General features: G+C 45.8%; 1 protein-coding gene across 1 annotated transcript in view; it reads left to right on the top strand.

The window, feature by feature from the left end:
• Positions 1-21,099, top strand: part of LOC139644198 (latent-transforming growth factor beta-binding protein 2-like) — an 81,129-nt gene that overhangs the window by 38,175 nt on the left and 21,855 nt on the right. The window contains exons 9-20 of the mRNA XM_071519604.1: positions 7,566-7,640; positions 11,939-12,061; positions 12,163-12,327; positions 13,887-14,181; positions 14,221-14,243; positions 15,080-15,099; positions 15,329-15,365; positions 15,920-16,015; positions 16,949-17,074; positions 18,195-18,323; positions 18,534-18,653; positions 19,049-19,168. Of these exons, the coding sequence (XP_071375705.1) occupies positions 7,566-7,640; positions 11,939-12,061; positions 12,163-12,327; positions 13,887-14,181; positions 14,221-14,243; positions 15,080-15,099; positions 15,329-15,365; positions 15,920-16,015; positions 16,949-17,074; positions 18,195-18,323; positions 18,534-18,653; positions 19,049-19,168 (1,329 nt within the window). The remainder of the gene's footprint in view (positions 1-7,565; positions 7,641-11,938; positions 12,062-12,162; positions 12,328-13,886; positions 14,182-14,220; positions 14,244-15,079; positions 15,100-15,328; positions 15,366-15,919; positions 16,016-16,948; positions 17,075-18,194; positions 18,324-18,533; positions 18,654-19,048; positions 19,169-21,099) is intronic.

Genomic DNA, 21,099 nt, shown 5'->3' with positions numbered 1-21,099 from the left:
TGTGCACCTATGAAATGATAAATGACAAATGATTGCTGATATATGTATGACTTGCATCTTTGTACACAACAGAAGAGATGACGATGAGTGTGACATAAATTAAAAATGGCTGCTGTGGGAATAAGGTCTATTCTATTCGATTTGATTCTATTCTATTCTATTTGGTCAATGATGATTGTCATGTTACTCAGCTGCAGTTGCGTCTACTTGGTGGATCTACTGCAGACCTAAACAATGCTGATGACTGATGATGATTTTTTAATCCCAGCACATGGCAGTCTTCATTAGATTCGTAAACTCCGCTGAGGCAGCTGCGTGACTCGCCCATGCACCCTGTTGTAAAAATGAAGCTGTTTTCGCTTCCATAAAACCCAAACAGGGAACCAAATGAAAACACATTTAGCATGAAGATGAGAGCCTGGCAGGAGTGCCACCCACCCTGCGGGCAGAGCGAGCCAGCGTGGCCTTGAAACAGCAGGGAAATGAGCAGCCGCGGTTCAGCTCGTTCCCCACCCGCTGCGGTAGGTTTGAAAAACAGCAGCAGCGGGTGGCTGTATGCTGGATGGCTGGATGGGTGGTTGTGCCCCTCACTCTGGATTGAGACTCTCACTCGTCCTGGCAGCTCTGTGTTGTTATTTGGAGCACTTGATTACGTCCTTGGGCTTGTCCAGGACTTGTTATTGAGGCCCCATGGGGAGCAACTGTGGTGGCTCATGGGGACACTTTGCTCCTATTCGTGTCCCAGTACTCTTAATCCTATTATGGAGATGCCTGGCAATGGGAGATGTCAATTGGCTGTCACAGTCCGCTGTCATACCTCGTTCCCTGTTTAACGTCTGACCAGACCCTAATCAGAAGCAGACATCATCCCTCCCTGTCTCCTCCATCTATCATCGATGCCGATCCATTCTTTTCTCTCCCGCTCCCTATCTCCCTCGACGTGCCAGATTCCTACTTCTCCTAAGTCCCCGGCACGATCTCTTTTGGCTCCCAGATGTTTTCCTCTCCTCCCTCCTTTGAAGTTTGGGGGAGAAACAGAGAGAACGCTTCATTTGCTCATTTTTGTGGTTGTTTTGGGGGCAGCGTAGGCCCGGGTCCCAGGTCACACGCAGGCAGGGAAGAAAGGATAAAGAGAATGAAAGGGAGGGAAAATGAAGTCAAAATGAAGTCATAAAGCCTATGTCTCAGAAGTCTTTGAGGAAGCTTTAATAAGAGAAACGCTCTTAGACACTTGGTTACATCAGTAAGCTGCATTCCTCCCTTTCTGGCCTGGATGTATACTTTGTTACTTGTTGGGCAAGGGTAACATACAGTGACTAACCTATAGACAAGAGTCACAGAAAAAGGAACCAAGATGCTGTTTTATTTATTTCTGTGGGACTGGGTCAATGGAGGGCTTGCCATGTGGGGAAAAGTCACATAGCTTTATAAGAGCCTCCTGTGTCCCTCGTTGGGCATGTGATAATGATGTTATGAAAGCCCAGTTTGTGTTTTGGGGTGTGACGCTTCCATCGGTCAGTTTATGGCCGGCCAATGTTGACTGAGAACAAGCATCACGGCTTCAGGGGGCCGCTGGCGAGATCTTTTATTGCATCTGAAGAGGATGCCAGTGTGACCACAGTTTAATGGCTGTTTAGCAAGCCTGGAGAGAGTCTCATTTAATGTCTTGGATTAGCTTGAGATACAGTATCTCTGTCTGTCCTCCCATTCTGGTCCCATGCTGCTTCCACACCATGTCATCCAGTCCCCGTACATTTGATAAGAGAAACTCACTGAACTCTGATTTTATTATCAGTTGATCCAATGAATGATACACATTGATTGAATGATACATATTGTCAATTAGGTATTATTATAGACTTATAATGTATTGCTGTTGTTGCAGAGGAAGCTGCAGTGGCTCTGTGTTACACGCTTTCATGTTATTGTTGTGGAGAAAGTAGCAAATAGGGAAAGCGTGTGTGTGGATTGTGTGTGTGTTTTTGTCTGTCTGTCTGTGTGTCTGTGTTTGTGCATGTATTTGAAGGAAGTGGGTGTTATGGAGGAACGGATAGCAATAAGTGTCCCATCAGTCCACACACAGTGGAAGCTGAAGCACTGTAGGAGCCACTGCCCTTAACACTCACATGCTGAACATTCCTGGCCCATAATGAGATCCAGATCAAACAGAATGGCTGTATTCAACTCCTGGTTCTGATGAGACGGAGAGAAAAAAAACTGCCCTGGACCTTGTTTGGATTTCAAACTGGTTAGATCTTGAATTGTGTTTTCTGACAGGAGCGGACATGGAGGCAGTTAAAACTGTCCTCGAGTCTCAGAGATAACCGCTGATTGTTTGAGCCGAGGGGAATGGGAATAGGTGAGTGGGGAATTGATGCACACAGGCAAATTTGCTCACACAAGTCCCATGTGAAGCACACTGCAGAAACCGAATCCAGGTCTTTGTACATAGTGCGCTGTATGACTGAGAGGAAGCTTATCCTTGAAAAGCAAAGCTCACAGGGTTGAGCTGTTTGTTCTACCCTGGGGATGACTTCAGGGTGAATTTCCATCAGTAAAGTAATCTGCGGTTCCCTGGGAAACCCGAAGCCAAGTAAAGGCCATTTGCTGTGGCCTGAGTCTGACCCATTCTGTAGTGTTGGCATGACTCAATGACACTGTATAATTGTGCTGGCCTAGCTGGCAGCCCCTCCCCAACTGTGAGTTTCACAGCTAATGGAATTCCATAAGCCATTCGTCTGCACATCTGTCATTGCTGGGCAGCTTCCCTCTTGGTGACTCTCCCTTTCTGCGATGCTGGGATGCTTCCCAGGGAGCCAGATCAGAGGTCCCCTGGGCCTAAATAAATCACCCCACCCACAGGAGCCTTGGCCTCCTCTACCTCTACCTCCCTGGGCCAACGAGGTCATCATGATGTCACTGCCTTTGCCCCGCCCTCTGCTCCACCTCACTCTTCTATCTGTGGGAGTTGTCTGTCTGTTTCACTCCCCGTCTCTCCCTCTCTCTGTAATGAGAGCGCTATTCTTCATGAGCATTAGATCAATAAAGTCAGATGAGGAGAAGAGGGAGGGAGCCCAGACCTCCACAACTTCCAGATCTTCCCACATGAACTCATCCCCCCCAAATCTCCCATCCATTCCACAGACATTTAATATGACATTCATCTAGGGGCCAAAGCCTGCGCTTATTACTTTTTATTAGCGCTGATCAAACATGAACACTTGTTAATGACCAACTAAAACCAGAGATGCTATGACTTTGTCTCAGAAAAAGGCAGCGAGAGAACAGATGCGCTGCTCCGTGCCAACATTTCCATTCCATAGCAGCTTCTTGTGGTGATTAGATAGAGACGTCACACCGCTTCGACAGATTGTGATTCATTGATGTTGATTTAGCTTTATCCCGCCACAACTAGAGTGATGGAATCTATTAGGTGGACAGCAGTGTGGCTAATCAGGGCTGAGCAGACCCAATCACTTTGAGAAATATAACCCAGTTATCTGTCCCATGGTACAAGGCACCACGCCAGTTAGTTGGAGGCACATGGATATGAACATTGTGTTGCATTGCTTAATAAGATGCACGCTAAGCAAAGCTTATTTTTTATGGGGTATGTACCATGGCATGTCTTCTTTTGGCACCAGCCCTAGTGGTAAATATTCCACAGAGAATGAGAGATTATAGAGGAATGTGGGTCTGTTTTGAATGTGTGTTTGATCCTCGCTATACTGCCATCAGCATCTTGGAGAAGGGCGTAAAGAGAAATTGTCAAACTACAAACAAAGATGTAAAATGGTTGTGTGAATAGAAACACGGAAAAGTATGTTTTGAGTAAGGATTTAATGTAGCAGAAAAATGAAATAATCCCTTCATCAAAGGCTTTTGTTGTTGTTTCACATGTGCCATGGGATGGCCCAGTTGCAGAAATATGATACGAGTACACAGCTAAGGCTGTCAATGATTGAGCAAATAACTCATAGCTTGTACATTTATTTTGTGTCTGAGTCTGTGTCTATGTCATCAGTAGGATGTTGATACTAGGCCCATGTGGCTGTCTCGTCTGATTCCCCTTTGCCCCACTGGCAGGGACGCATTATTTACAGGGTCTGTGATATGGACCATGCCAGATTGGCAAATGTGGCGCGTGCCAAGGAGACATTCTGCTTTGAAAGCAAATGACTTCCCTTTAAGCTGTTTGCTCCAATCAACCATTGGCCCAAGGGCCAAGGGGAGATGGCTTTGTCATCTTTGATACTCCATAGTGATTAAAGAGCTCTGTTTGCCCCCGATTTTCTCTCCACGGCACCAGTTTGTCCCGTGGCGTTTTGTCAGAAAGCAAATTGCTGGAAGGGGTCCTGAAGAGGTCTTGGCTTGGGTGTTGGTTGTTTTCCTATAGAGTGGCCCCCAATGGAATGGAAAGGAAGACTGTCTCCTTTTTCCCACCCCATGGATTGCATCCATCCCTCCTTTCTCGTTCTCAGGTTTTCCAGTCAGTTAAAGGGATAAGCCCAGGGCTGAGGTTGCCTCCCAGGCAGATCCCTGGGGACAGTGTAGGGCTCCCAGCCTTTGATTGATGGGCCAGACCTCTCAATGGTTTTAGAAGAACAACCTCCAGGCCGGGTGGTCCGCAGAATGATTATACTAAATTAGCAATTACAGATTTCTGTCCAACAGAGGAACCCATCTGACTAGACTCATTCTTCGCCCTGTCTACTGCCTACTCCCTCTCTCTTTAATTTCTCACTCATTTTGCATAAGCTCTCCTTTCACTGGAACACCATCAGTGATGCTCGCCTCAGAGCGAAGTTGACTTTCGTATGAGAAAGGGGCTTGAATAGATGTTTATTTAGATTTCAAATTAGGACAGTGCTACCAACCGAGAAGTTCCATGTGAATTATACTTTACAAGTCAGGGGGTTCAAGCAAATATTAGTTGTCAGTGGAATGCACAACACTATTGGCTGGAGAAGGACAATAAATTAGTGAGGGGTGACAAAGTCTTTTGCTGAACAGGGCTAAACAATTGGAAGTTTCTGTCTGCACCCTTAGTGGATACAGACCAGTCTGGGTCTGCGCTCTTTGTAACCAAGGACAACACTAATGATGCGCTGCCTGAGGTCACTGTTGCATGCCACTGCCTGTGTAACAGTGATAACAAACATTGTCAGACTCAGGACCCATAGGAGGAAATGTTGAGCACAATCTACCAAATTAGATCCGACTTACAAATGGTCAGGATAACTTTTATGTGTCAGTGCATTATTTCTTAGACATTAGACTGTATAACTGAACAGGACTTTCCATGAACACCTTCTTTTCTCAGGCCATTTTATAGCAAGCAGAGTTTCGAACTGAGCTGTCTCTCAGACTCAGGTTGAAGTTGTTAGCGACTGCAGAGGTCCTCTCCTCCCTGCTAATAAGCTTTATTGAGACTCCCGGACCTCCCCCACTGGGCTTCCCTTGGCATGTGCGTCCTGCTGTCACTCAGGCCAGACTTTCCCTGATCCCATCGCTGCGGGGGGGCGTGCCCACCGCCCTACCACAACAGCTCATTACTCAGAAACCTTGGATGGGGATTAGGAGGGTGTGGAGAAAGATGAGGTGGGCAGACAGGAACAGGGGCGTCGCTTTGACACGGTCCCCCCCTTCCCCCTCGCCCCCTTCAGTCTGACCCACTTCTGCTCTGTCAACCCTCAGGTACATTGACCCTGCTGGTCCACTGGGTCACAGCGGGACCAAAACATAACTCAGCGTCCAGGACCCTGTTCTCAGAAAGCCTCCATGAGGCACACATTCCAGTCGCTATTGGAAAAATGACACAAAATCAAGATAGATTACTGAGTTTCTGTACTGACTGTATACCTTTACAGGATCACTATGCTGGTATTCTGTTCATGTTGAAGGTTACTGAACTCTTAAGGACCCTTTCTTGGCCACTGGGATAGGAACCTCAAATCCTAATTCTTTCCATTTAACAGCTTGTCGCCTGTGAAGGAAGGAAAAGGAAAATAAATGACGAGGGTTCCCAAACAAACAGTGGAGCAAGACTGGAAGTTCATTGTACCTGTTTGCTATTGCTTTGGGTGCCTGGTGCAGTCGGTGCCTGAAGAGGGCAGATGAGTTATGGAGATGTCGGCTGTTTGCGCCGCCCTGCTGTCTGGAAAGACGGACCGGTATGAGGAGATCTTGTCTGGTCGTGCTCGCCTAGGGTCAGTCTTCCAGACAGCCAGCCACATCAGCCCAGAGCTCCCTGTCAATCACACAGAGATCAACACTCTGGTCTGCAGTCTGCTGCAGCTCCGGTCATAAACACAGCGCAGCGCACCTCCCTTTCCTGGACCACTCTGCCAGGGGAAGAGATGTGTTTGCTTTGCTGGCAGGCCTGTGACTTGCACATTTTGAACTGTGGTTTCTTGTATGCTTCACCTCTGTTTTCACCTCTGCGTTGCTGTGGCAGCGAGTTAAAGCTGTCTGAGGTTGTGACTGGATGTACTATTTGGATAAACAGTATCTGTGAGAAACAGTTCAGTGAATATGAGCAAGCTATTATTCTCAGAGCCATCCTCACTAAGGATCCTCCAAAATCACAAGGTAGATCTTTTCCATTCAGCATGATATGAGGTGAGACTCTTCGTCTCAGTGTACAGTTTTGTGTTTGAAAAACTGTGAAGATCTGTGACTAATCACCCTGTTTCTGTTCAGTATTCACCACTGATAACTAACCTATAGGACCACATACACACACGCTCTCTCTCTGTTTCTCTGTCTCTCTCTGTCTCTCTCTACACTCTCTCTCTCTACACACAGACTTTCTCCCTGCCATATGATAGTCACATTGACCTCTCCCCCATACAATTAATGGAGCATGCTGGGGCCTGACTGGGTGCGGAATAAGTAATGACATTATGTTTTCAGGCCTCTGTCACCAACAGTATGGCCGCACTGGGGCATTAACAGACACACCGTGTTATTTACTGCAGCACTTCTGTGAACCTCTAATGTGCCCAGCTGAAGGACACACCATATGACTTTTATTGCTTTAGAAAAACAAGCAAAAAAGGGTTTGGGCAAAAGTCTCCTGTAAGCCTTACTTTAATCATCATTCCTAGCATGCCCAGTTAGAGCATTAGTCTATTGTTTAAGTAGATTTGCACTATGGTTGATGACAAAGGTCAGGGCTCTGACATAGGCTTCCTCCAAATATTTATGATAGAAGCACTTTCTTCATCTGTCCCCGGGGTGAGGAGATGTATAGGTAATATGATTATAAATGACGTCGAGTGTTATCGTTATATTCTGCTGGATGGCAATGCTGTCTTATAAATGTGGTTGATGGGGATCCATTTCCATTCACTCACTCTGGTGTCCCGCAGGGCCCAGCTGTGGGTCCCCTCATTTTTCCCCCTGCCAAGATGCTCACATCTGTAAGTTATATGGTCCCCTCCTAAAGCTGAGCTCCTCTTCTCACTCTGCTATGAATGCAATGCTTTGTGAAACAGAGGCATCGCACTGTGGGATCATTTTGCTCTTCTAAGCTGTGTTTTCTGTTTCTGTTTTGTTTGCAGCATATGCAGTGATTGCAAACGGACAAGTTGAATGTCCCAAAGGTTACAAAAGAATGAACCTCACACACTGTCAAGGTAAGCTATAAAAAGTGTTGAGTAATGACTGTTTAGATCCATACTTTCTGAATGTTCTAACAAGATTTGTTCCACTCTAAACTTTAATAAGTTGTTTACCCATAGCGGAAAACCGTATTGCTCTACAAAAATTGAATCAAATTTAATTCCAGGGATGTGATAAAAACACACTATCCATATGTTTCCACGCATACATGGACCCCTGAGGGCCTCTATACAAGTATTCCTCGCTGTATGTATGGGAACCAGGTCAAGGCTACAATTAGCCATAGTCCAGGGTCAGAGTTCAGCAGCCAATAAGCGCCTGGGGTTGCTGTTTTAATTGGTCTTTGGGGTTCTAAGTGGAGAATGGTACGGCAGACTGCGATTATGGTAAATGTGGCTCTTTGAGTATTTGGGGAGAGCTGTAGTCACAAACCTTTTGTGTAACAGTTTGTTGCTCAACCTCCCTAAATGTGTCAGCAGAGGAAAGAGTGCATGGCGTCCAGCTCATCCATCCATCTGTATGTGAAAACAAACTCAGGTTGTCCCTGAACACATAGTTAGCCATATCACAGCATTCTAGAGGCTGCTGTCAGCTGGCCAGCAGCTCATGAAGAGATAACCACCCACAGTGTTCACTCTATAGACAAACATCCACTGGGAGAGTTTGTTGTTGGTGGTATTATACATCACTGGAATGAATCAAATTGAAGGGCAAATTTGTAGCTAAATATTGGCTTGTAGACAAAACAAAGGTTACTCAAAAGTTACCCCGAAATATTGCTTCATCTGTGAACAAAGCTTTGAGAACTGACTTTTTGAATAACAAAATGAAGCTTTTTTGACAATCTAGTTTTTACAGCAAAGTGGATGATAGCTAAGATTTATGAGTTGCTCTTGGTACCCAGTGACTTGATTAATGGTGTCATAATCCAAAGGGCAATGCTTACTGAAGCTTATGGAGTGTAACAACATAACGGTCCAATGGGCAGCTTTGACTACCTCAATAACAGGCCTCATCCACTGGTTCAACAAGTTCAACAAATTTCCTGATCTGCACACTACGATTGGCCCGTTGATTTTCTCAGAGATATGATGGAGTTATTAAGCTGGGAAATTCTTTTGTGTTCCACAGCTTTTTATAAAAACGAGCTGTGGACAAGGACACAATTTTTACTGTCCAAAATGGTGTCAAGAGTTGCCAACAAACTTAGTAATTTATCTTGCTTTTATTCGTGCTTTCGTTTTATGATCGCTTCAAGATGTTCCTCCCTTTCAGTTGCTCATTTCTTGAGTTCCAAAAAGCAAAACTGACAGTTACCCACAATATTTACTGGCCAGCTTCAAAGTCTCTGTCCCGTTCAGCTGCCGCTCCATTCCCAAAAATTATTTTTAATTTCACCCCTTACAACAACTGCCAAGAAGGCAAAAACCTGATTTTTTTCTGGGATTCTGTCATTATTATCAGGATGGTGTCCAGCTCACCAAGCTGCAGCTCCTAGCCTGAGCTGCTCATACTGTATTCTACTGGAACAGAGCAGGGCTTGTCTCATATCCTGTATCACAGTTCTATGTCTTAGAATAGGCATGATTCACCCTTCTGTCTCTCTGCTCTGGCCCCTGTGGCCTGTGACGTCCGTGCCACGATAAGACTCCCCCTCAGAGCCACACACTGCCCTCTGACTTCAGGAAGGTCCCTTATCTTCAGAATGCTTTTCAGAAACTAGGTCAGCTGAATTGGCCATTTGTATCTGTGCTTGTTAGATGAAAGGCCTGCATACAGTAGACACATGTGCAGCCGCTGTTGTGGGTGCTGGTAGTAAACTGCTGCAGGGACCAGGTCGGATCACACAAACACCACTTCAAAGTATAGAGGATGGAAGTTTCTTCCGCTTTGGATTAACTTAATAAAAGCTACTAACAAATATAAAACACAAACAGCAGTAGTGACATTTATCATCTTGAAAGCTGCTTAGCTTAACGGGTCGAGACTAAGTCTTTTCTGTATTGTGGCTTTTAGGAAGAACATATTGCCATTCCTCTAAGTAGTGGTCTAGTTATGAGACTGTGTCACTAAGAAACATGCTTCTCCCATTAATGGCAGCTTTGGCAATATTTTGAAAAGGCCCAATCACTATTCACTAATTCTAAAATGGATGCATTTTTGCCCCATGAGTTATCATAAGAGTCTGCTTTGAGACTTTCAAAGTAGCACTGGTTTATGAGAGAGAAATCCTCATACTAAACTCCCTTTGACCATTACTGCCAATACATTCTACTCACAAAGCCGTATGAGCTATTTCCTTTATACTGTCCATAAATAATTCCTGCTGATGTTTATGTGGATCCTGGCTTTTCCAGAAGTGACGAACGGGCACGGTCATGTAAGGTCAGAGCAGACAGGCTGTCACTTTAACCAGAGTTAGGAGACTCTTTGGTTGTAGTGCAGTCATCATTATGCGTCATTAAACAATAAAAAATCGGCATCATGAAAAAAGCTGGTGATGGGTGCCAATAAGTTCCATCTGGGCCCTAACCACAAGGGCTATATGTCTGTGAGAGCAACCAACCGTAAACTTAAAATAGGTGTCGAGATTAGTGCCGGTCATGACAGGCTGTCGTGGAAGTCAGGTTCAATTCCTTCAACCCACCAGCAGACTGTAACAATAGCACTAATCTGGGACTCAACCGAACCATGGATTAAAGACCCCATGTGATGAAGGCTGAGCCCAACTCTGACCTGAACTCTGACCAGATAGCATGCTGCTCAAACTAAGCCCGAGTCCCCATAGCACCCACATAAGAGTATGAATAACAACCGGTTACGTTTACCCCAGGAGAACCCGGTTCGTCACAGCGTAGGCAGCTGTTGCCTGTTGCAACTTCTTTATGTGCCCCATGGCTCTTCCAAACACAGTGCAGGGACAGGTCACTTCTGCTTACAGCGCAGCAGGCTTGTTTACATTGTCACTAACACAGAGGCTGAAGGCTGGGTCATCAAAGGGCCAGCTTTAGCCTTGAACTAGCTCTTCCTTCAATTCTACTCCAGAGCTTGTAGGTTTATGCGTACATGTACACACGCACGCACACATGCACACACACACAAACACACACAGATAAACACTCATTCAAAGACAGTGAAAAAGAGAGAGAGAGGGAAAAATGCAAAGAGAAACCAAGAAACAAAGAGCAACTGAGATAGAAAAGAAGAAAACAACAAAAAGAACATTGAGGCATTGCCTGGATTTGCTTCAGTCCTCAGTATTTATCAGACTCAATCCTTTCCCTTATAAGCTCACTTTTTCCAGCAGGAAGCAAAACAACAAAACAAGAGCAGATTAATTAGAATTGGGAAAATCTGTGGTGGCAGGCTGTCGGGTTCCAGTCGTCAAAGCAATGGGAAAAGGCCTAATGATTTACTCTTTGTTTAACACGGTAGAACAACAAACTTTGCCTGGTCCCAGTGTGATGGCATGACTAAGCGCCTGAAGTATGTCCCCCTATGCTCCTGACTGGCACACTAACTAGCTAGCTTACCTCCATTTGGCTTGGAAGCTGTTGTTGAACGGAGCAATAAGCAAACAGCGCTCACCATTCCATCACTGCAGCACATGGTTTAGGCTAGACAAAGGAAAAACACTTTGGGGCCTTCGCTCCTTGACGTAAGCTGAAGATGCTGTGACCTTGGACACAGTAAAGGAAAGACACTGAAGAAACAAGGATACTAATCTAAAACATTCCCCTGTTTCCTCTGCGCCTGCCTGCTTTTAAAGGCAAAGTTACCAGAGCTTTTCGAGTGTATAACATTTCTCAATATATCAAAAGGATATAGAATTGTTGGTGTGTATTCTGGTTTACATTGGTCCGGTTTGCTGTGCATGTGTTTGCCTCATGTCATCACCCCACCTTGCTTTCATATATTGTGTAACTTAAATAAAAGGTTCCACATTTCATCGCTCTCCAGCAGCTGGAGGTTTTGATTACATGATATATTGTGATATTTTGTCACCTCTCAAGGTGCAAAGATTTCTAAAGGCTTACATCATCCATCATCCTCTCTGGTCTGCAAGCTTAAAAACAGTGTATACAGCACCTTAACTGCAGTGCGTTGACTAAATATGATACTGATACTTGAACCAAGTTAAAGTATCATGTTACTCTACGTAGCCAAGTTGAACTGAATATGGGTTCACTGGGAGTTCAACGTTTCGAGTCAAACACAGGAAAACATGACTTCATCGCGTTTCCATAATCCAACATTTTCAAGGGTACTATAGTGTAGATCCTGCATGACTGAAGCACTCCGTATTTCACAGATATCAACGAGTGTCTGATGCCTGGACTCTGTAAGAACGCTGAATGCCTCAACACCAAAGGGAGCTACAGGTGCACCTGTAAACCGGGCTACATGTTGGACCCTGCCAGGAGCCACTGCGTCTGTAAGTACAGCTCATTTTGTCATAACAATGAATCAAAGGCTATCATCTTTTGCGCTCGTATGTCTAGTGCGTATGTTCTGACGGACATATCGTCTCCTCAGCGGACAAGGCGGTGTCAGAACAGAGGGGGTTGTGCTACCGCTCGGTGTCAGTAGGCACATGCTCTCTGCCCCTCGCCCAGCACATCACCAAGCAGATCTGCTGCTGCAGCCGAGTGGGCAAGGCCTGGGGCCCAGGGTGTGAACGCTGCCCCCTGCCAGGAACAGGTACAGCCACCTACTTTCAGCCCGCACAGTTGCTGCATGTGTCTCCCATTTTGTGCCTCCCATTCTCCTCCACCAAATTATCAGTTCTGCAGTCTCTTTTAAAACATTCTGTTTAAACTCAGGACCAAACTTGCTCAATCTGTGAACTTGGGTGAACTGGCCTTTTCTAGTTTGATTGTACTTGTTGAAATGCAATTTGCTGGGTTAAATGTTTTTGCAGATATAAAATGTCACATGTAATCTTATGCAGTGCTTTATTGATGGCAATGAAAGTACACAAGCAACGAATGTTCACTGTTCAGTCACCATTCTGCTGTCTGCCAGGCGTGTAAAGCAGTTCAAAATAACCAAATGTGTTTGGTGTGGAAACAGACCAAAAGCATAACTGTTTTCATATTTTGGAGGCTACATAATAGTGGGAGTTAGTCTTGTGTTATCACTCCAACCCTCAGAGAGAAACCCCACTAATAGACCAGCTATGCTTCACAGCAGAAATAAATAGCTTGGCCAAGTGAAACATGGGAAGTAGTTGTCATCTTTTTTTTTTTTTTGTCATACCGATCTAATCTTCAAAGTCTTTGAGAGAAAGAGGCTGGTTTTATACTGTGTCCGCACTGGCCAGTGATTCATGGGATTGTCATAGATCAGATATCAGAGGGACAGACCTCCATGGTGCTGCTCAGCCAGGACTGACACCGTACACACACACACACACACATACACACACACAGCTTCTGATTACTTGGACGCTGGCTTTTGTACAGCCTGACAAGCTGTTAGAGCCATGTTCTGTACAAAGCAGCCAGGCCCATTACTGGTGACTTGGTAACGGGAGCCCATTGAGTTGCATTCCAGCTTTACTCCGGTTCCTGTGATGTGGCTCTTGATCATATATAGCTCCATTTCCCTCCACTTTAGATTCATCATTCAGTAGCCTATCATATCCACGTTACCTGCGTTCACGAAAGCATTTACAGTGACCGCATATCTGTCGTTACTCATATCTATATTCCAGACTCTATTGGCATGGAGCTGCTAGTTTCAGGTCAGGTAGGGGACACAGTGCTTCTCACTTGTAATGGATTCACCATCGCTGAGGTTTGCTGGGCTCAGACACAAAGAGGTGCGATCTCCCGCCTTTTATCTCGCCAGCCAATCCTCCATTAGCCTCTCACTCACACGTCCCTGCAGCAGAGAGTTCAGAGGTCAGCCAGTATTACATGATCCTCTACTTCCCCCGCTGGCATGGCTGTGTGTGTGTGTGTGTGTCAGATACACCCCAATCTATGACAGCTGTCACTAGCCTGCCAGCTAGCCAGTTCCGCAGCCACAGCCGAAATCCTACCTCCCCATTCACAGAACACAGTAAAGCACAGCATGCTCAACATAACAGTATTACACGGATGGCTTATGGTATTGCTGTGAACACCAGACAGAAATATGAGCCATAATTACACCCTGGCAGCGTTTCATGTTAGCTTAGGAGAACCGAGAGCAGGATAGGGAGGTAATGTTTTCTATGGCTCATTGTTTGCTGCTGTACATTTCCTATCCTGCAGACCACTTCAAGGAGATCTGCCCGGCCGGTCATGGATACACCTACTCGCGCTCTGATGTGCAGATATCTCTCAGACAGCTGGATGACGATGAACTGAGGAGCACAGGAGGCTCTTGGGAGGAGCAGAGCCCCACTTACCCTCAGCCCCCGTCCTCCCTGCCAGAGCAGCTGCCCAGTAGGCCGCAGTATCCCAGCTACCCACAAACCCCACAAATACCCCAATACCCCGTGTACCCCGAGACACCGCAAGTACCCCTGCACCCCCACACTCCACAGCAGCCACAGCAGCCACAGCAGCCGATCTATCCCTCTCCAGACAGCGAGTACCCAGCCAGAGAGACACCTAGACCGCCAGAAGGTGAGAATAAAATGTTTTGTACACTAAATCTCTGCCATGTTGACTTTAAGGTTGATAAATGTTTACTCCGATTGGTAAGGAGATGAATGGTTGTTACTACTGAATGTACTGCAGATATTATGCACTTAGGCCTGGGAGTTATCCAAACATGGTATTCGCTCGACCACTTGGATATTTTTACCACAACCCAAGGCATAAACAATGCAGGGTAGCGGAGTGATTACACAATAGGAATTTTTTTTTTTTTAAGGGATGTAAATGGATTTGCTTTTTGTGAGAATCCAAACATCAACAGGATGTTTTGATCCCCATAAATAAAGACTTGATCCACTGTCGAACAAATGCGAAAGAGTATCCACGTCCCCCATCCATCAGAGTGCACCTCCTCTAAGCATCGCAGCAGAGGAGCAATCCACAGAGGTCAAACATCTGAATCCCCGGGATTTTCTGCGAAACTTTTTCTTGATTTAATGCTTGTGAGATAATTTATTGGCATTGCCGCAGCATTTTGATTTATATGAGGAGACAATTCAGTAAATATTTAGGGATTTTTGTCTTCATTATCAGAGATATCTATTTCCTTGTCTCTATTTGCATTTTTCCATGGCCAGTAGTCTGCACTATTTTTCAAATACAAGCTTCACTGTGTGGCTTAGAGGATAAATGTGCTGTAAGCTTTGTTTTATTAGAAATAAAACCTCCAAAGCTGCAAGTCAAGTGCCCAAAGAGCACATGGGCCCATATGTACCGATATTTAGTGATGGTACTTGTTAATGAGAACACAATGTCAACTTTTACTACTGATAAACCTTCTTCTCATTTCTGTCTCCCAGCAGATGTGGAAATACTTAGCGTGGTGAGTTCTCCCTCCCTATCAACCTGCTTTTGAAATGTTTATCTTAGAGAGATATGCTCTAGCTATCTCAGCTGCAAGGTTTATTATGATTACATAACTTATTCAGACCACATTTTGGTAGATACACACACTTATTAGCAGTGAATATGATGTCAAAAGCAGACATTTGGACATGCATATGGTGACCATAACTTAACCTGAATCTTTGTAATATTTGCTTGTTTTCTAGCCAACTGTTGTGACTGACCCACCATTGAAGTATCCAGGTATTTTGTCTTTCTCATGGCTTTATTCAAGATATATGACAAAATACTGTCTGTAAACTCAACCTGAAATTGTACTATAGTGCTTTTACACTGTTTCCCAGTGCCTCTTGTGGCACTGATGTAGCATCTGAGAGCTCCAGGGCCAACAGAGATTTGCCATGCTTTCAGTCAGGCACAGACTCCTGATCTATTTTCTATAAATTGCCCCCACACAGCAGTGGCAGTCTTTACCCTCGTCTACTCTACCCCTGTGCCAGCGAAAACATTGACAAAGTCTGAAGGTTGACTCCATTCTATGAGTCCAGTTGATTTATTTCTGTCACGGTGCTGTTTTAAGCCAGCTGAAAGACATAGATCATCTTATATATAGCTGCCACGCTACAGTAGGAGGCCCAGTGAGTGACTGCCAGGGCAGGAGTGGTTGGGAAAACAGGCCGTATATCATTTAGGTTGTACAGAAGGAGAACTCACTGTGTGACAATGTGAGTGGTTCTCTCTGTAGATAATCACCCTCCATTCTCCATGCCCCCCCCCCACTCTATCCCACATAACAGACACCTCTCCAGATCCAGACTCCCCCATCGTCAACCTGAAGCCAGATTCAGATTCAGAGGACACAGCCCCCATAGACTCAGCCACGAAGGCCACAGGTGAGACATAACATAGTACCATGTATGAAACACTGGGGCTCTATGCATCTAAAATATCTAAAATCACGAGTGCCCAATTGACAGATGGGTGCAACTGTATGGAGCTGTAGGGCTTAACACTGTCGACCCATGCACAAAAGCAACATGGTGTTGGACTGTTCATTGTTGATGTTCTCTGTCATCTGCTAGCGTACAGCAGCACATCCCATAAGACATTCTTGCAGGCTTACCCAGAGTTTAGCTGGGGAGAGCTTGTATTGTGCTTTTATTTGACCTCTTTTCCCAGAGCCAAGTTGGCTTGAGGCTGCTGTACAGCACAGAGGGTGAGAGGGCAAGAAACCAAAGAGAGTGTGCCTTTTGGACGGGGAAGCTGTCTCAACTGGGGCAGGGGCCAGATTTATGGAGAAGGGAGGAAGAGAGGATGAGAGCGTGTCTGCGTGACAGACAGAATGAGCGAAAGAGCGAGAGAGGAGAACTTACAGTGATCCTATAGAGGAGGACATAGTTTGGTTCGTTGCTCTCAGCCAGACCCAGGAGCCCAATCCAATTTCCCTGCCTTACCAGAATCCATTTGGACGGAAAAAGGCAAGAACAACACCAATGACAGGCTCCGCTGTGCATGGCCACGGGCCTGTTTCTCCCCGACCCCTTTGTAAGCGCTCCATACCACCTGTTAGAACACTACAGCGCTGTAAAACCTGTCCTCGCATCCAAGACCCCACCTATAAAACAGCAAGACAGTTTCCATGGAGAACAACATGTGTTGGCGGAATGCACGTTTTTTTTAGGTTTTTTTTACAGCGTCTATGATATTGTGTAACCCCAGGCTAGAAATAGGCTGAATACTATCTGCTGAATACTATCTGTCTGTGTATGCTGAGGTCTTGTATTGACACACCTGCACACCTTTGGTATATCTGTGTCTTTTCTTAGATATTGACAAGTGTGCCAGCACTCCTACCATATGTGGCCATGGGAAATGTGTTCCTGTGCAGACGGGCTACACCTGCCTCTGTGAGCCAGGATACAAGCTCAGCGCACTGCAGACCAACTGCATCGGTAAGTCGAGAGAGAGAGACAGAGAGGGAGAGTGAGACAGGGGTGATGGAGGGACGCTCATAGAGAGGTGCACACACAAACACACACACACACACACAGCAGAGGTCTCGGGGGCTCTGTCTATCATCGTCTCAACGCGAGCACGTCTTCAGCACCAAAGGCTTCCCCAGCGCACAAGCCTTGAGAAATCGAGCTGGCCAAAATGAAAAGGATCCGTTTGTTTATGTTGACCTGCTCTGTGACGCCTGACAACAGCGAGCGGGCCGTCCAAAGAGCTGCCACGGTGCTGCGATCCCTTACCTCACGGCGAGGGCCTCGGCCAAAGCCTCCGCTGCACTCGGCTGGGCTCGGGCCCATGGCTGAGGAATGCCTGTACTGTAGAGCAGCTCCAGAGTCAGGGCTTGGAAAGTGCACAGTCTCCAGTGGTGAAGTGGAACCGTAATGTAATGTCACACTAGAAATCTTCTGCTCTTTCTGTGCGTTGTTCTCTCCTTCTCTCTGTCTTTCTGCCTCTCTCGCTTTCTCTCTGTCAATTCCAATTCAACTGAAATAAACTTTATTGGCATGACTGTTAGGATACAATGTTGCCAAAGCAGTATGGACTCTATAGTTATACATATAATGTCATACATTAAAATGCAAGTAAAGAAACAGAGAAAAGTAAACTTAAGATGCAATATTATAGATTAACAAAACAGCAAGTAACAAAATAGTAATATCTATCATTTGTCATGTGATGTCATGAGTCATACATATATACAGTCAATAGCTATTCATAGTATTCTGTTACATCACCAAACGGCCATTTTGGTAGAAAAATAACAGGTGATTATAATTAAATGACACACGGTAAAGCACCATTTTGCTAGGAAATGCATGTGACATCATGGAAATACTATGAATACAATATTAATCACAATGTCTTGAATAATGTAAAGCTGATATACATATATAGCTGATATATAGTATATTTTCCAGCTATAAACATGGTATCATCTTCCTCCCCATGTATCACAGCTAGTTTATGAGAATCAGACAGTAATGGAAAAACTCTTCTCTATGTTTTCAAGAATGTTTTTCTGATGGAAACATTTCTGTCTTTCCCTATCTGTCCTTGCAGATGTGAATGAGTGTGAGGAGAACCCGTGTGAAGGGAAGGGCCGCTGCGTGAACAACTTTGGGTCCTACACCTGCCACTGCTACAGCGGCTACAGCCAGGTCATCACCCAGAACAGGAAGTTCTGTCAAGGTGAGGGAGAGATCGCAGAAGGCGGTGTCGTGTTTCTGAGGGATGTTCATCCCCACGGGCCGCTGGTAGTCTTCTAACTCTGTAGTACAGAACCGCAAGTTCTCATCTGTCAGCGCCGTTCGTTTAAAAAGTAGACAGTGGTGATTAATGCTCTGGAACACAATAGTCACTTTCTTTTCCATTCTCCTTGGTTTTCATTCAAACTGGCAGACATTAATGAGTGCAGCATGCCCAATAAGTGCCAGGATGGCGAATGTGTCAACACGGAAGGATCTTACACCTGTGAATGCAAGGCCGGCTATGCCAAGTCCTGGAGGGGCCTGTGCGAAGGTGACACGCATGGAAGCAAGCACACACTGGCTCACATTGCACGCACATTCACACACACACACACACACACACACACACACACACACTCAGACCCCATAGTGAAGTTAACATAATATTACAATGCTGGCCAGACCTATTTGTTAGCTGCCATGAGTTAATGTGTAGCCCAGTTACAGAAAAACCACTGTTGTATTTTCCTCTGGTCTAAGCCAGGAAAAAAACAATGTTCAACTAATTACAGAGGGATTTTGTGTGTGCGTGTGTGCATCCGCGTGTGTGTGTGTGTATGTGAGCATCTGTGAACTCAGACCCACATCCATCCGTGCATGCGCACATTGTTTTAATAATGACTTATTCAAATTATCATTGCAATGTCCCACCTTGTCCCTGAGCAGATGTAGATGAGTGCAGCGATCCGACCTCCTGCCCCAGCGGAGTGTGCGTCAACACCCCAGGCTCCTTCCAGTGTCAGGACTGTGGCCCTGGGTTCAAGCCTGCCGACGGAAGATGTGTGGGTAAGACCTGCCCCCCCCACCACCACCCCTCCCCCTTGAGGGCGTTTCTGACCGCTGCCTGGAAATGAGCGGGGTTTCCCTCTTACAGTGTAAAGGCTTCCTGTATTGGGTAACATTCTCCACTTTATGTAGACAAAGCTGCCCCCGGTTGGCACTGCTAGAAATAACTAAGGCGTCATGGCAACGATCCGTGCCGTTAAGGACGTGCTGACAGCCCATGATACAGCACAGTTCACCAAATAGCACGAGCTGAATTAGATTCGGTGCTTGTGGCTTTTTGCTCAAAGGGATGGGGCGGCTGCAGATCTGCATGGGAGTTACATAAACTACAGTGTATTTCATGCTTCAAAAGACTTAATATTGGATGTTTTATGTCCAATGTGGACTACTGCTGGGCCCACATCACAGCCCAAAACCACAGCGATGATGGCTATTGCGTGGGCAGCGCCCGGCCCTCCACCCTATCTGTCCGTTCAGTGTTTCCATGTATGATATATCAGCCCCCCCACCCTGCAGCCCCTGCATATCCCCCATATTGTTTAAACACATTCACCGTGTTATTGCTGATCTTTTCATATCACCGGCCCCTGTAAAAGATTGTTTATAATACTTCAATTTGGGAGAGTCCAAATATTTTCCCTTGGCCACAGCCTTGAACAAACAGCCTATTATTGTTGGAGAGCTCTGGCCACTGTACTGTTGGGCCCAGCGGAGACCAGCAAGGCTTTATTAGCACTGCTGGGCTGGGTGAGACGACTGAGGAGATGTATGGGAAGGTCACATGGTCAGTTCCCCGCTGCTAAGAGGTCCCGACATGCAAACAAATTGTCACTCACCCATAGCATTGTCTGTGGCACACTGTAAAACCACCACTGTGGATTATGAGAGTTGAATGCACAAATGGCTGACACACTATATAAGGTTTGTGACGCGTTTAAGCTAACACACTAGCAGCCCCCGACCTAGAGATGGCCCTGTTACATAAGAGCCTGACTGGTGTTGCCACATCCCCTCTCTGTGACCTTGCACCCCTCTCATTTGTTTGGAAACTTAAGCTCCTGGGGTGAGGAGTCCAGAAATGTGAAAACCTGGGAAATGAAATGAATAGCCAATGGAAAATGTGGTAATCAACTTAGTGGAAGTTGTTGGTGTTTGGGATTCTTTCTAATCGATTTCTCAGTGAGTCTGATGACTGATCGAAGTAAATCATTGGCATGTGTGGCCTCACTTAAAAGTCTCATGATGTCTTCCTGCCTCCAAAGAAAACACCACTTCAGCCTCTTTTTAGCTTTTCTTTTTTTTACTCATTGTCAGTCCACTATTATTCATCCTATATTATTATATTAGTGTATAAACAGCAACTGAGAGCAACCCTGTAATGAGGGGGTAACACTGGAGGTCAATATTTGTATTCAGAACAGCCACACTGGCATGGCTAACAGGCTCACGGTACATGCCTGGGGCTGTGGGAGTCACATAAAACAGGCAACATGAGCGCCGGGTTCCAGTATTTGCTTCAGTCAATTGACTGTAGCACAGTAGTTTGGGCCCAATTGGCCGCATCGTGGATAAGCCTAATTGCTGGTGTGATAGAGAGAACAGCTCCATTCCCTTGTCAAGGCTTATCGCGGAGGCCGGAGAGATGCCGGGAGATTGCAGAAACAAAGCATCGGGCCACACTGACAGACGTCTGGCAGTACCCACGGCTAGGCAAACAAAACCCCGTCTGTGACTCTCTCCCAGTGTTTTCACTGTGTGAGCTCTCTGTTTCGACTGTCTCTATCACCTCTCAGTAACGTCCTCTCTCCTCCCGTACAGACACACATACTTTTCCTTCCTCTCCCCCTTTCCCTCTCTCTCTTTCTCTCCCTCTCTCTCTCCCCACACCACACACACATTTTGGAAGAACACGCATGGCATACACCTAACCT

Source organism: Centroberyx affinis, unplaced genomic scaffold (assembly GCF_046629955.1).
Source record: "Centroberyx affinis isolate AG114_WGS23_722 - 3 ecotype Tasmania unplaced genomic scaffold, CSIRO-AGI_Caff_v1 ptg000715l_1, whole genome shotgun sequence".
Taxonomy (NCBI): domain Eukaryota; kingdom Metazoa; phylum Chordata; class Actinopteri; order Beryciformes; family Berycidae; genus Centroberyx; species Centroberyx affinis.
Note: the sequence above shows the minus strand (reverse complement) of the source record. Positions and strands in the feature narration are given on the sequence as shown.